A 15,601-nucleotide genomic window follows, 5' to 3' on the forward strand; every position below is an offset into this window, starting at 1 on the left:
CACTTTGTATTCTCTGTAATCTTTGCCCTTCATTCTGCAAAATAAGTATCATTAGTGCCTTTTACAGGTGAAGAAACTGGCTCAGAGCAGTTAAGAGAGTTGCCCAAGGCCAAACAGCTAAGTTTTGGAACCAGAATCCAGACCCAGTCTATGTGGCCTCCATATCCAAGTGCTCAATCTCATGCTTCCTTCTCAAAATAAACAGATATTAAGTGAATGAATAAAAACACTGTCCCTGCCATGAAGGAGTTTATGATCTATGTGGTTGAAAATACTAGATGAATACCCCTCTTTGAAGATTATGGAAAATGAAAAAGAGAGGCCCTCAAAACAAAAGGGCCGGGGCAAGCATCAGGAAGCCAATAGGCTTGGTGGAATGGGAGACCAAGTCAGGAGAGAGAAGTGGAGGGATGAACAAGGAGCACAACCAAATGTCACTTAAGGAGCTACGCACCAGGCCCTGTGCACTCTGTGTTCTGGGCACACCATGAATGAACCGGGTTCCCTCATGTGGAATACACAGGTCAGCAGCTGGCATACCCAGTGTACTTGTGGAGGAGTCTGAAGTTGATGCCATACACAATAAAGTGTTTAAGAAAGATTATTCCAGCCAAGTATGTAGTAGGAAGGAAAAACCTGGGTCAGAAAGGACAATGTGGCAACAGCTGTGGGAATTTGGTCCAAAGGTTGGATCTATGGGATTGGAGAGGAAGGAATTGATGAGCAAAATAGCAAACAATATATTCATCTTGTAATAAAAGCAACATAGGGAAGAATTTGGTAATAGATCTGCCCTAGAATGGTGAAAGAGAGAAAACAGTTAAAAATTAACCCACCTTCATGGTGAGTTTGGAGGATGGAGGGTCACGGTGGGCAGTGGGGAGGAGCTGGTGTGAGGGACATGAGGATGAGTTCAGTCACTTCTAGACCATGTGCTCTGTCACTTGCAGACCAGGTATCCTGTAGGTGACTGGACTTGGAGATAGGGAAGTCCAGAAGGGCAGGGAGCTGCCTGGTGAGACTGTCCCTGTCACAGCAGGTGTGCAGACGGCTTTGGAACATCACTGACCTGGGAAATCATGGATAGCTTTCATACATCAGGTAGAAGGTTGAAGTTGATGACAGTGAAGGTGCCTCCTGACTGGGAAATTCACTGAGCATTGGCTGGGTGAGCACATGTGTGGGAAGTATGCCTGTATGTGGGGGAAGGTGGTCCATGGCCCAGGCCTGCACTGGCATCCATCTCTTCACCTTTGGCCACAGAGGGTGCCAGAGATGCCATCAGATGGCCCAGGGGCCTGAGGCCCAGGTGAGGCCCTTCAGCAGCCTGGGGTCCCTCCCCCAGCCCCACCCTCAATGGCCCTGGAGCCCAGGGCTTTGCTGACTGCCAAGGCCTTTCCTGGAACTCAGTAAAGGACGGAGCCCCTCCCTGCCGGCCCTGGCACACTCCAGGCACAGCGTGTCCCCTGGGGCACCTTGCAGACACCCCAAGAGGCCCTCACCCCCCAGGAAGAATCCTGCTGCGGACTGCCATCTGAGCTCCCGCCCCTGGACGGTCATCCTCCCAATGGCCCCACCAGACCACAGGGGATGGCAGGCGCAGAGGAGGAAGGAGAAGCTTTGTGGCCGGTGGCTGTGGGTCTTTGTTGGGGCTTTGGGTGGGAGGGTTTGTAAGACAGAAAAAGCAGGGTCTCAGGCTTCAGAGTGCCTCCCCACCTGCTTCTCCCACCCTCTGAGGAAATCTTTGGGGGCCTGGTGGCTTTGAGGGGCGGGGACAGGAAGAGACTCAACTCTGGGTCATCTGAGGACGCAGAGGGGGCGCTTTTTGCCCTATAACCCACTTCTCCCAGCATCCCCTTCCTCTGCTCCCCAACACCCTAGAACAAATGTCCACCTCCACCTGCAAGTAAGAGTTACACCCCCACCAAGACCTCCAGAGGCTTCCCAGCGAGGTGGGAGTTGGGGGAAATGGACGCGTACACAGCAGCTGTTGCCTGGCCACACCTGCACGTAGGGTGAGGAGAATGCCTCTCCCAGGTGCGCACAGCTGGCTCTGCTGTGGCTGGGGGTTGTGAGAAGCTTCAATACAGGGGCGAGAAGGCAGAGGGATGCGCAACCCCGCTACGTGGAGGTCCCGGCGGGGCTGGGGCGGGGTGGGCGTGGGGGGCGCCGAGGAGCTGGCGGTGCGCTCGCCGCTCCCGCCCCAGGAGCCTCGGAGAGTCGGGTCCTCGTTGACCGCAGGCTGCAAGAGCAGTTGATCTGGTGAGCGAGCACACCCACTTACCCGGCTGCTGAGTCAGGCTGTTCTCGCTCCCCGCTCGCCGCCCGCCCGCTCGCTCGGGACATTGTGTTCCAGCCCCGGCGCGCTGGCACTGGGCCCAGGCGCTCACCCCAGCCTCCTCGCCCTGTTTGTGCTCGCGGCTTGCGCTCGGCGCGCAGCCTCCCCTCCGCCGCAACCTCCCGGCCGCCGCAGCCCTCCGAGTGTGCGCCGTGGCGGGAGCCAGACGCAGGCCCCAGGGACCGCCGGGGGCGGGGCTGTGCACCCTCGGGGACACACGCCCCGGCCGGGAGCCCCTCAGCCCCGCCGGGTCACCAGCCGTAGAGCTCCCAGACCCATCCGTCCCCCGCCCGAGCCCTGGCTTGGACCCCCACGCGTGTGTGGGCCTGGAATAGCACAGTTCGGGGAGCAGGTGCTGGTGGCTCCGCGAGGGACAGGCAGCCGTTCCAGCCCCACCGGCGCTCAGTCCAGTCTGGAGAAGCACATCTGGGGGCGCGCCAGCCCCAGACTTGGGACACCTGGGATGCGGTCACGTGACAACGGAAGCCCGTTAGAGGGGGCCAATTCCAGCGATACCCCCCAGGAGCCTCCCGGATCCTCCGATCCCCTTCCTCATGCTTACTTCACACAATCCTGGAGACTCCAGGGATTCCCAGGAGCTGGCAAACCGAGCCCAGCCCTTTGGGTAGCTTGGGAATCCCCTGGCAGGACGCCAGGAGTAGGAAGAGCCGGGACACTAGTGGGTGGGAGTGGATAGCAGGGTGGAGGAAGACGACCCCAAACTCATCCCTTTGTCAGCCCCAAACCACAATTTATTCAGAGCCACATTTTCCCCTTACCCATCCTTCCGCCAAAAGACGTCACTGAGTGCTGTTCCTGAAGGTTTCACGGCTCCAGACCAAGAAGGGTACAAAGGACTTAAAAACGGAGCCAACTACCAGACGGAAGGCTCTGTTGGGTCCTGCTAAGGGTGTCCTTAGAAAGCTTAAGACACAGTTCCTGAAGTCCTTTCTCCTCCCTCCTCGCAGCTCCCACAGTTTGCTGTGCTATTGCTCATACTAGGTAGGACTGCCTGGCCTCCGTGCCTACCCATCTCTCAAGCTCCAGCTCAAAAAGCCAGCCAGATCTGATTTCTTTCCCCTCTGAATGCCCAGCACATTCAGTCTGTACCTTTCTCACCACACAGCGTGTGGCTGTGGGAGGGGATAGCAGGGTGGAGAGTGGGGCGAGGGACGGATGAGTCTGGGAGCTCTATGGCTGGTGACCCGGCCGGGCTGAGGGTCCCATATTCTAGCGAGCTGTTTACTAATCCTGCTCTTCTAGCCAGATTAGAAAGTCCTTGAGGCAGAACAAAATCTGTGTGTCCGAGGCCTACTCCCCATCACTTGAGCTCACCCCCCACAGACCCAGCTTAGCACTGGAATGGATGGTCAATAAATGTTGGGTGTATTGAAATGATTTCCTGCCCTTGGGCAGTTTGCAGACTAGTTGAAGAGACAAACACACAGTGTCTGAGGTTAAATAATAACCCAAGCCAACAGGTGGTGAGTACCAAATGTGTAAGCTATAAAGACTCAGTAGGAAGGACTCAATGATATGGGTGAAAGATCCCAGGAGGTTCCAGGCCTTCAGTTGCGCATGGAGGAGGAGAGAGGATGCGTGGAGGTGACTCATTCTGGTTGACATCACCACAAAGCAGCCTCCAAGCTAGGCACTTTACATGCATGATCTCCAATATTTAATGGAGTGGGCTAGATTTGGGGGCAGTGGAGGGGACAGTGCCCAAGCCAGACCTGCCCAGACCTACCCAGAGCATAGAGGCAGCCTTGGATCTGGGCTCCCCACCCTCAGTCCCTGGGCACTGCCTGTTCCCTGGCCTGCCCCACCTACACACTACACCCAAGAGAGCTGCCCAGCACTGCCCGGCTCTGGATGCACTTTGGTCCCACCCTGGTGAACAACTGGCTGTGTGACCTTGGGCAAGGCACTTCCTTCCCTACACCTCACCGCCATCTGTACCTCCTTTGCAGTGCTTACAGGCTGTGACTCTGCGTCAGTGTCTAAATGATGCTTGCCACCTCCCCTGATGTTACCTGGGCTGCTGTGGCTGCCTGTAACCCCCTTTCCCCCTCTTCGCTCCCTCCCAGTCTGGAGCTGCTAAAAGGAACACTGGGTACAGGGTGTGAGCAGGGATAGTAGGTTTCCTGTGGTTGCAAAAGGAACATCGGGACTTTCCCTGTGGTGCCTGCCTGAGCTGTGGGAGAAGTGGGGGAGGAGGAGGCAGGGCCAAGCTCGAAGGAACCTCTGCTCTCTTCCCTCCCCTCCTCAGGGCTCCCAGCTCTCAAAAAGACTGGTACAGTTTGTTACGCTAGGGCCGGAATGTACCGTGTGTTTCATATGGCCTCTGTCCAGTCCTACACTGGCTACTTTATATTTATACTTCCTTCTTCAGCCGTCCCCTCCTGCTGTCACTCGCCCCTGCTCTCATCTCATCTACCCCCCTCCCACCTGGGCCCCCCCACCCTGCCATGGGTCAGTCTTTAGGTTCTAAACTCTTGTGGGAGGTAGGGGTGAGGTGGAGTTCAGAGAGACCCTGCAGGAGAGAAGTTGGACTCCAGAAGGTTAAAGCCCCCAGTCCCCCTTCTCTCTCCCATCACCCAGCCCTGAAACAGCCTCCAAGTCCATGGACTCTCCAAGTTGGGTCTGAAGGTTCTCTGGGACTTTGAGGTGGATCCCGTACTCCTTGTCACCCTTCTTTTCCCAAGCACTTCAGGATTATTCTAGAGCCCAGCTAGGCAAGTGAGCTGAAGGCTTTATTTAAGTCCTACACCAAAGCTTGGTAGACCTGTTAATCCATGATCCTCCCCATCAGTCACAGAGAACATGGTAAAGGTGGGGACTTGGGGGGAATCGGATGCCTCTTACTGTAGGACTCCTATGTTCCAAACAGTAGCTGCAAAGTGGAATTTGACATTTGGTGACTTAATGATTTCCTGAGTTGAGACCAGTTTAATCTTGTGAAAGTAGCTTCAATATTCAAAGATCAATACGATTATGATCTGGCCTTCCTCTCCCAGAAGCATGTGATATTATTATTCATAAGAATAGCTAATATTGATTGCCTACTAGGGATCAAGAGTTAGCTCAGGATTTCTATACATGGGCTCATTCACTCTTTGCAACATCTCTGGGAGGTGGGTGCTATTGTTAGCCCCCTGTGCTAGTTGAGGAAACTAAGGCTCAGAGTGGGGATTCACATTTATGTCTGTCTGATGGCAAAGCCAGCACTTTTAAATGGTCTGCTAGTCATATACCTAAATAGTAAATCCTGCATTTCTCAAGCCTCAGACTCATTCCCTTCTCCTTTCAAATGATTCCAGGAACTCTGCCACTTTGGAGCCCATGCACACCTTGCCATATAATGTGACAGCCAGAAAGCCATTTTCAGCCCATTTGACAGACTGAAGTGTGGAGGCCCCTCAGGACAGACACTCAATGGTGGAGTTGGAGGAGGGGAGGTGGAGCGAGGCTTGCTGGGCTATCTGTCCCTCGGCCAGCCGGTGTGCTAACTGCTGCTCATCTTCTCACCCGGGAAAAATTTTGCCTCATTATATGAATCTGGCATTGGGATTAAAAAATGAGGGTCTCAGGCTCTGAACTCAGGTCTATCTGTGGCCCTCGGTGACATGGTTGCATGGCCTCTCTTAGGGTGCATTCACAGCAGGACTTTGGGAGAAATCACCACCAGGATATGTCCGTCCCTGACATTTGTAGCAGGCTGTGTACACTTTACTCTCATGTCCCAACTCAGCATGACTTTAAATGTTCCTCTGAAGTAAGGAGAATAGTACCTGCTTTCCTGTTGGGAAAACCAAGCTAAGCACAGCCAGCTGCTCACCCAAGAGCAAGAAAGTAGGTTTGTGACTGTGGTATCTGGGGTACTTTGGTTCAAAACACAGGGCCACTCCTGAGCTAAGAGAAGAGCTTCCTGAGATGTCCCCAAACCTCCTATGACATATGGCCTTCCACCCAGCCTTCTCACCTAGGGAGGGACCACAGCACCACACTACCCATGCCAGCCTTATCTGCCCCCAAGAGCTGAAGCAAGGGCACCAGACATCCTGTAGTGACTCGGCCTGGCCTGGCCTCTGGCTTCCTGTCCTCTGTGGCTCTCATGGGCACGTTCTGTCCCCTCTGAGCCCAGTTCTTCCTCTTTTATCCTTCCTTCTCTTGTTCTCTCTCATCACTCACTGAGAGTCCTGTTTATATGCCTCCATCCATCTGTGTTTGCTTCTTATTTTTGCTTTTTGTATGTCCAATCTCCTGGAAAATTTCTCAGGGTCCCCTCTGCTTTCTTCCCCCTGACACAGTCTTGTTTCCATGGAAGGATCCTCCATTCCTACCCTGATGCCTGCTCCAACTTCTGCCAGCATCAGATTGCTCAGATCTATGCATTCGGTGGGCATGTTTGCCCCAGGAATTAGTGCCTGGGGGCCCAAAATGCAAAGGCTGTGCTGGAACATCTGTTAAGCACCTCCTGTGTGTACCGGACATTATGCTTAACCTGGGGGCACAAAAGTTAGTCGTTGCCCTCAAGAGATCTCTGGGCTATTTGGGAAGAGGCACAAAACCCGGTCATTATAATGCCCTGGGAAGTTGGGGAGTGGGTGTGGCAGGAGAGGACAGGGAGGGCTCCCCTGAGGAGGCCAGTCTTCAAGTCTTAGAGGAGCTCGCCAGGCAGAGCAAGAGTGCAAGGCACCCAGGTGGGAGGGACACTGTGTAGAAAGGCACCCAGGTGGGAAGTGGCCTTGTGTTCTCTGGCGGGCACTTTGAGTTGTTTGGTCTGACCTGGACATGGAGCACAGGCTGGGGAACTCTGAGATGAGGCCAGAGGCAGGCAGGCTCAGGTGGTGCAGAGCTTCATGTTCCAGCAAAAGGTTGACCTTTATCCTGGAGCAGCTGGAATCCCAATCAACCTCATAGCTCCCTGAAGCCTGGGAGCTTCAGGGCTGGGCCTGGACCAGTCCCATAGCACGTCTCAAGCCCCTGTGAGCCTACATTTACTGCCCTTTGTCTCAGCAAGGTCTGTGGAAGAGTCAGACACTGGAATATAATGCTGTTTCCAAAGCACAACCATTCATTCATGAATGTTTAGCAAGCTCTGATGTTTGGCAGGTACTGCTCTGAGTGCTAGGTATGGGCCCCTTGAGCCCCACGGAGGTCCCAGCTCTCAAGAAACTTACTTCCTTGGCAGTTAGGGTGGGAGGACAGACCATAAACAAACAAACAAAACAAGTAAATTAGCAAGATTATCTCAGTCTTGCTAAGTGCAAAGAAAATAAAACAAAGCCATGCAGTTCAGAGTAATGGGGTGGGCTGGTAGTCAGGGAAGGCTGCTTTAAGGAAAGTTACATTTGAGCTGAGACTTAACCAGTATGTGAACATCTAGGGGCTTAGGGTCCTGGGCATAGGACATAACATATGCAAGGTCCTGAGGCAGGAAGAAGTTTGGTGTTTTCCAAGTTCAGAAAAAATGCTGAGTTCAAACTCATTACTCCCCAGCAATTCTATGTAAGGATTATTGTACCCATTTTGTAGAGATGGAAACTGAGGCTCAGAATGGTTAAGTTCCTTGGCCAAAATCATAACTGACAGTATAAATTTTGGTTCTAAAGCCACTGCTCTTTTTTCTACCAAAATATCAAGTACAGCAAGCCTGTGTCCTAATTATTTAGGAAGGTCCAATTTCCAAGATTCATTGTGCCCTGGACATTCAACCTGGACATTCTCTGTATCCCAAATCATGACTTCTAGCCCTGTCTCTGTCATATATGTGGGTTACCAGTGGGATCCTAGGATGAACACTTCATCACTATAAACCCCATTTTCATCATCTGTAAATACATGGAAAGTAATGATTCCAGTATCATAGGCTTGCTGATAGGATTAAATGAGATAATCTATATAAGGTCAGTACATGTAACAGATTCAATTCATGGTAGTTTTTCTTTATTGTTAACTTAGAAAACTGAGGTCTACTGCAGAATTTTCCTGCCCCCGCGTGAGGCCTCTGATGCATGAGACAGGCAGGGGGGCTGTGGGAAGAGGGAGGGCAGGAGCCGGTGGCTAGGAGGGCCTCTTCCCTTCACTCAGCCTCTCCTCCTCAAGCTGGGATCCCACACTGACACATCTTGAACTTCCCGTTTCCAGGGAAATTCCTCACTGCTGGACCCCACCTGCCCTTGAGGACCTCCTTATCTCTCTGGGTAGAGTGGAAGCTGGACAGAGACAGGGACTGTGAGGTGACAATCCTCAGCCCTGTGGGTGCCAGGAGCCCCTGAGGGGCAGGCGGCCACGCTGCAGGAAGGCAGGTGCTGCGGAGGGAGCCTGGCAAGGGCTGCTGGGACAGAGCCCTTCTCACAAGAGGTGGGGACCCCATGGAGTACATGACTCCTGTCCCTCTAGCCTGCACACTCCAGCTAGCAGGACAGAGACCCCTCCCCACCCCTCCCCAACCTTCACTGGCTTCCTGTTCTGCTGGGAGGCCCTGTCACCACACACACACACACACACCCCTCCCAGGCACCCCTGAGAGGACCAGCTGCAGCTGGGGGTGGAGGGGGAGAGCACTGCCAGGGTTCTCAGATCCCTAGCCTCCCTCTCCCACCCCTCCCTTGCCCTCAACTGCGGAGTGGCTTCTAGGTTTAAAGCAAAACACGACTCTGTCCTTCCTACTGCTCAGTGGCAGCAGTGCTGCCTGGGGTTATTTTTAGCAGGTATACAGGGAAGGCACATTTCTCCTTGACTTTCACTGGGGACACCCCCCATCCCTCAGCCAAGACTTGGCCTGGGGAGGCCAGTACGGAAACCCCCCTCCCAGAAAGAGGAAATGGGTGTGTTTTCTGTTCCTTTAACTCACCAGAACAGGAGTTACAGTCAAGCTTTAGGGTCGCACTGATGGGAAAGCCTAGGTTCCAAAGGCCCCGGGCTCTACCCTGTCCCTTGTCTCTGGGTCCCCATACGTCTGGGGAGCAGGAAGCCATGCTGTCTGGAGTTGAGCTGCCTAGTCTATGGGTGCTGGGGTTCCAAGGGGAGCCACTCTGCTACAGCCAGCTCTGCGGACTGCATGGGGGCACCAGACATTCTGAATGGTGTTTACTCGGGCGCCTGCTTTGTGTAATTCATTAAACTGAGCGTGTCTGTCCTATGTATTTCTCTGTGTCTTTTAGATGCTAGCAGCACGTTTTATGGAGGTATAATCTACATAGAGTATAACGCACAAATCTTAAGTGTACAGCTTGATGAATTTTGACAAATGTACATACCCGTGTAACCATCACCTAGATCAAGATTTGGAACACTTTCAGTACCCCTAAGTTCCCCGTACCCCCTCCCAGTCAGACCCCACCCCAGAGACAACCACGATCTGATTTCTATCACCATTTTGTGCATGTGTGTGCTTGTGTTTGGGTCTGTTTTACAAGGTTGAAAGAAATACAGCTGCTATCGTAGAAGAGGGAATGGGCAATAAAATTTTTAATGTGAAAGGGGGCCTCAGAAAAGGAGGGTTATTCGAATTTGAAAAAAGCTAAGGAATCAGTCCATGGGAAACAGGAGGCTCCAAAGCCAACCCAACCTCCCAGGATTGGGACAGAAGGCCTTGGGACACGAGGGCTGGGGACCCTTGCTGGAGCAGAGCGGTAGAGAGGGGGAGAGCAGGAGAGATGCAGCAGCCCGCCTGGGCCCAGCCACCCCAGGTTCTGCTAGAGGTCCTGCCTCCCCGGCCCCCTCACTGCAGCAGTTTCCAGCAAGGCCATGGCTTCCAGAAAGGGCACTTCCCAGGGCATCTGCCAGGGGACATGGGGAAGTCAGGGCCTCTGCTCAGCTGGGTATTTATCCTTCCTGCCACCTCTTTCAAGGTCTTTATGATTCTGGGCCTCCTTCATCCTATGTCCTGCCTGGGGAGGGGAAAGGCTGAGGATCTCAAAGTAGAGCAGTACAAGAAGAGCCATGGAGCTCCTCATTTCTTCTATCCTTTGCTTCGCTTCCTTGGCAACACGTACTTGAGCACCTGCCTTGTGCTGTCCTTCTGCTAGGTGCTGGGGATAACAGTGGGATGACTGAGACAAATTTTAGCTTGCTAGAGAGCCAAAGGTAGCATTCCCAAGTAAGGTAAGACCTTATGCTCCCTTCAAATCAGAGATGAGAGGCTCAGAGAGGTAAAGTGACTTGTTCAGTATCACACAGCAAGCTGCTGGCAGAGAGAGGCAAAGAACAGGGACCCTTGACTCAGCCCTCCCTGCTGGGGATGAGAAAACAAAGGAAGCAGAATCAGCAGCACAAAGCCCTTGTTTCTCCCTCGCAGGCTTTCTGGGGTAGCAGAAACACTGACCTGGAAGTCAGGAGACCTCATTTCTGCTTCTAGGTCTTAGAAGCACTTCCTCTCTCTGGGTCTTGGTTTTCTCACTTGTTCGTGAGGATGGCAGCCTCCAGAGGAGCGTTAAGGCTCCTTAGGTCTGACTGTCTCTGGTATACCCTGCATTTTCCCACCTCGTGCCAATGCTCAGGTTGTTTCTGCCACCTGGAATGCCCCCTTCACCCCCCTTGCTTCCTCTGAGATCCTTCCAGTCATTCGTGACCTAATTCATATGCTACCCCCAGAGGCCCCAGTGTTAGAGGATCTGTTGAGTGGTGCCATGTCTCCATTACCAGAACTGACAGAGCCTCCCTCATTTTGTGAGCCTTGCATCTGAGGGCAGGGCCTCCCGTGGGGAAGGTAGCTGTGTCATCAGCCACTGCTGGAGGAGTTGAAGTGGATTCTTGCCTCTGCCCCCACCCTTCCACATGTCCTTTTCAACTTTCAGAAACTGAGCTCAACCTTCCTCTGGGTCTCCAAGAGACTGTGCCTGCTGGGCATGCCAGTCCAACCTGGGGATCAAACTAGGGCACTTTTGGCAAAGGTGACTGCCCTGGGACTTGCCCCCAGGAAGGATGACAAGGACAAGGTGGGCCCCTGCCAGAAGGATGGTTGCCCTGCCCAATGTGTCCCGCCCTCACTCACAAACACCTGGGCAGAAATCCTCCCTCACAACAAACACAGTTCCTGCTCACACAGCCACACCCAAACCCACTCCTACCAGCTCACAGACTAGAAACTTTACAAAAATGTATCCCACTCCTCCCTCTGCTCCCCTGTCCCTGGCAGGTATTGCCCACACATGCACATTCATTGCACATACGCATGGGCACACACAGATACACATGGGCAACATATACATGGACACTCATGTATAGACATGGGTGCACAGATGGGCCACAGGAGTGCATGCACAGGCATATAGTTGTGCTCCGTGCACCTGGGGTGCACACACTCGCACATGCATGCACACATGGGTGCACATATGTCCATACTCACTCTCCCATGATGGGGGGCTCCTTTCCATCCTCAGCTCTCAGGTGAGCCCAGCTCATACATGGCGAGCTGAGGTGCTTGCCAATGTGGGAATGATGAGGAGAGTGCTCCACTGTTGGCTTCCAGTTGCCTCTGCATTTACACCAACTTGGGGACTTTGGTTTTAATTTTCCTTACTGATGGCCCTGCGGGAAACAGAAAAAGCCCTGTGGGTTCACTCCTAGGCAGCACCTTGCTTGGGTAGCGACAGGAATGGGGGGTGGGGTGGGTAGTGGTGGTAGGGATTCCATTACTTCTGTGAACAATGTCTCTCAGGAGCTGTCATTTTGGGGGGATCAATAGATCTGAGGCTGATCTTCCCTTTGCCTTCATTTTCACACTTTTCACTCCGTTCCATCCATTCTTCCCATTGCTTCAGAGGTCTCAGGCCGTGTTCTGTTCCTGTGGGGAGGTAGGAAGGCTTTGAAAAGCAGTCACAAGGTTGATGTGGCAGCTCTGGGGCTGACAGCAGGGTCCCTGGCCGGCTGGCCCCTTCAAGTGAAAGGGGGGCTTCTTTCAGACTCTTCCAGGGTGGCACAGCAATAATCTAGAGACTGGCAAGGTAAAGTGGTTGTGTCTGTGACACAGGTACCAGATGTAGAGGGTTGGGCTGGGAGCAAGCTTGGATTCTATTAAATCCAATTCAGTCGCGGTAATGGAGCAGACAGCGTGTGCCTAGCATGGTGCTGGGGTGGGTGAGGAGCTGAGGTGCAGAAATGAGTAAGACACAGTAAAAGCAGAGAAAGAGAGGTGTGTGTGTGTGTGTGTGTGTGTGTGTGTGTGTGTGTGTGTGTGTGTGTGTGTCTCTAAGTGGGGGCCCAGGGAACACCATGCAGGCAGAACAAGTTCTGGGAGCAGAGCACAAGCACGACATGCTCTGCAGTGAAGCCATCACCTCTGCTACCCCTCCCCGGAGTATCACAAACAACACCACCTGTGCATCGCTAATGCTGAATTTCCTATTTAGGTTATCCCCACCACATGGAGGGCCAGAGCAAAAACTTGGGGGCCACCCATGATCTGCCTTCTCCTACCCCATCCAATCAGTCCCCCAACCTATTGGTTATTATTGTCCCATACCTCCCATCCACTGTCTCCTTTCAGGGCTCCTTGCCACCGCCTTGGCATCTCTAACCACCTCCCAGCTTATAGCATCCTTCACTCTGCTGCCAGACCATCTGCCTCAAACACACAGCTTGTCTGTAACTTAGAACCCTTCACCATTACCATCAGAATGAAGGCCCAACTTCCTGACATGGCACAGCCATCCATCTATGCACAGCATGCATGGTCCCTGCACCCCTCAGCCTCCCTGAAACTGCATATTAGGTCCCAGCCCCCCGGTTACCTGCACTGGCCATGCTGGTATACACCTCTGAGCCTTTCGTATGTGCTGTTCCTATTGCCCAGTATGCTCATCCCCTCCTTGACTTAGCAAGAACCTCTTCATCTTTCCAGTCAGGGGGTTCCTTCTTGGTCTAGAACACATTTTATAACAGTGCTGACAATAATGATTTAAATGTCAACATTTCTGTAGGCACTATTCTAACTGCTTCATCTATCATATAGATTAACTGGTGTAATCCTCACAACAAACTTGGTTGGTGCTACTATTATCATCTCCACTTTATAGATGGGAAAACTGATACACACAGAATTTAGGCGACTTATTTACCTAAAGTGAAATGCCTAATGTAGAGGGGGATTTATACACAGCTAGTTCAGTTTAAGTCTGTGCAGTTAACCCCTGCACTACACTGCCTCCCTCATGGTTATAAGTATTTGACAACTTATATAGGTTTTGAGAAACTAGAATCAGGTAATGTCTGATGAATGAATGAACTCATTAGAATTTAATGGAATAAAGAAGTAGGGGTCATCTTCACTTATGTCAGATATCTGCCATGCCAAAGCTATTCTATTTTTATAGAATATAAAAAAATTTAAAATAGGTTTCAGAGTAAAACCTCATATGTCATGCATTCATCTTATCTTCTTGCTTTTTATACGGAACTTATATGGATCTCCAAGCCTAAGTTTTTCAAGTCAGCAAAGAAAGATGTCCTCAGGACCCTCTGATGTCCTGCTTCCTATGTGGGCAGGGATCAGCTGCACACTGAGCTACCCTGTGGTTATGACACCAGAGAGATCAGTCCATTGAGAAGTGACCTAATGCATGGTGATATATGGCCAATGCTGAAAGAACATCCTACCTCAGTACATGAGCCAGGGACAGAGTTGTTCCAACCAGGGATGTTTGAGAGAGATTTCTAGAAGAGGTGATTTTTGGGCTTTGTCCTGAAAGATGCTGATAAGTGATAAGAAAAGAGTAGGGTAAGGAAGTTCAGAAAATGTTTGGACCATTGGGTTTTGTGGTAGGAAGGGCAGGGCAGCAAGGCAGGAGAAAGAAAGAGGATGTGATGGGAGATATGACCAGACAGGTAGGTAATAGCCCCATGGTGGAGTGGCAAGGGGTAAAATCACCTTCGCTTCCACCCTGGATAGCTGTTCAATTTTGGACAAGTGGCTGATTTTTCATTTTCTGCCAACCTAAATGCAGACTGAGCATTTAAGCCCTGGGAAAAGTTCAAATGAGAATCCTCAGGGCAAGAGAGATTCATGATCCTCCAATATAACCTCTTTGGCTTCCCACGCAACCAGTCAATAGCTTCAGTCTCCCAGAGCTCACTTCTGAAAAGCGGTGTGGCTTAGAGGGTAAGTCATGCCTCTGCCACTTGCTGGCCATGCATGTCATTTAACTAATCTGTGCCACAATTTCCTTAGATTGTTGAAGACTAAATTACTTAAAGCACCTAAAGCATCTAGAATATGGTCCAGCTGCCAATAAATGCCCAGTAGACATTAGCTATATCATCACTGTAACCATGTAGGGAAAATGGAAGTTCCTAAGGCCAGGATCCTCACCTGATCCTAAACTACTTGATGATGTAATTGGCCTACCATGAAGGCTAAAGCTTACACACCAGTTGGCAATGAGCCATTACTGTTGGTGTTACTATACACAGCTCCACCCAGGGTCCTGCTGTAGGCAGAGATGGAGATGGATTGCGAATGCCCCAGAGACAGACGTGATTCCAGCACTTGACCTGCCACTGTGAGAATAAAGCTTTGTACAAACCCTTTACTCCTAGTTCCTTTGTTGTTATTCAGTCTCATTGAATCCAGAGTGAACTTTCCCAGGGCAATCCCCCTCAGGCAAGACAATTGGCATAGTTGGCAAGACTTACTGCAGCCCTAAAAGAAAAAGGAATAAGCTGCCCTGATGGGAGGGGTACTACAGCAGGCTGCCCCTGTGGATGGGAAGACACTCGGGTATTCCCCAGTGGGCATGTGGTCCAATGTGGCTTGCCTCCTAGACGATTGTGCCTTACCCCAGGACTGGGGTGAGGTGGAGGTGATGCCTGAGGCAGTAGATGAAGTCCTCTGCAAAATAGGGAATTCCTTAAAGAAACAGAGTGTCTGAAGGTGGTGGGAACCATGGGCTGGCTATTCCACACAGTGTTAAAAGGGCCATAAAGGAGAAGAATGTACTCCTGTGAGAAGCACAAGAAGAGGTAAAGATCATGAAGGAGGAAAAAAAAGCACTGATGATTGAAATGGCATTGCTGCAAGGTGTTATGGAGATGGTAAATGATGTGATGGTAACACAAGAAGAGATAGCACAAGAATGCAGGCTGAGAGGTGATGTGGAGGAAGTAAAATATTTGTTGAAGAATTAAATGGCATTGCTGTGAAGCACCATGGAAGAGTAAAGGCCATAAAGGAGAAGGATGTGCCCTAGCAAGAAGCATGAGAAAAGGCAACATGAGAACGTGACCTGCAAGGTACTGTGGAAGAGGTAAAAGATGCTT

The 15,601-nt window shown here is 51.7% G+C and overlaps 1 protein-coding gene across 1 annotated transcript; it reads right to left on the reverse strand.

Annotated features, from left to right (window-relative positions):
• Positions 1-451: 451 nt before the first annotated feature.
• On the reverse strand, positions 452-6,454 carry LOC130681249 (uncharacterized). The gene is made up of 3 exons (XM_057493871.1): positions 6,321-6,454; positions 2,391-2,796; positions 452-2,242 (listed from the first exon to the last, which is right to left on the reverse strand). The coding sequence occupies exons 1-3, from the start codon at positions 6,452-6,454 to the stop codon at positions 1,787-1,789; spliced, it is 996 nt and encodes a 331-aa protein (XP_057349854.1). The 3' UTR covers positions 452-1,786.
• Positions 6,455-15,601: the final 9,147 nt, after the last annotated feature.

The sequence above is a fragment of the Manis pentadactyla genome, chromosome 16, assembly GCF_030020395.1.
Source record: "Manis pentadactyla isolate mManPen7 chromosome 16, mManPen7.hap1, whole genome shotgun sequence".
Classification (NCBI taxonomy): Eukaryota; Metazoa; Chordata; class Mammalia; order Pholidota; family Manidae; genus Manis; species Manis pentadactyla.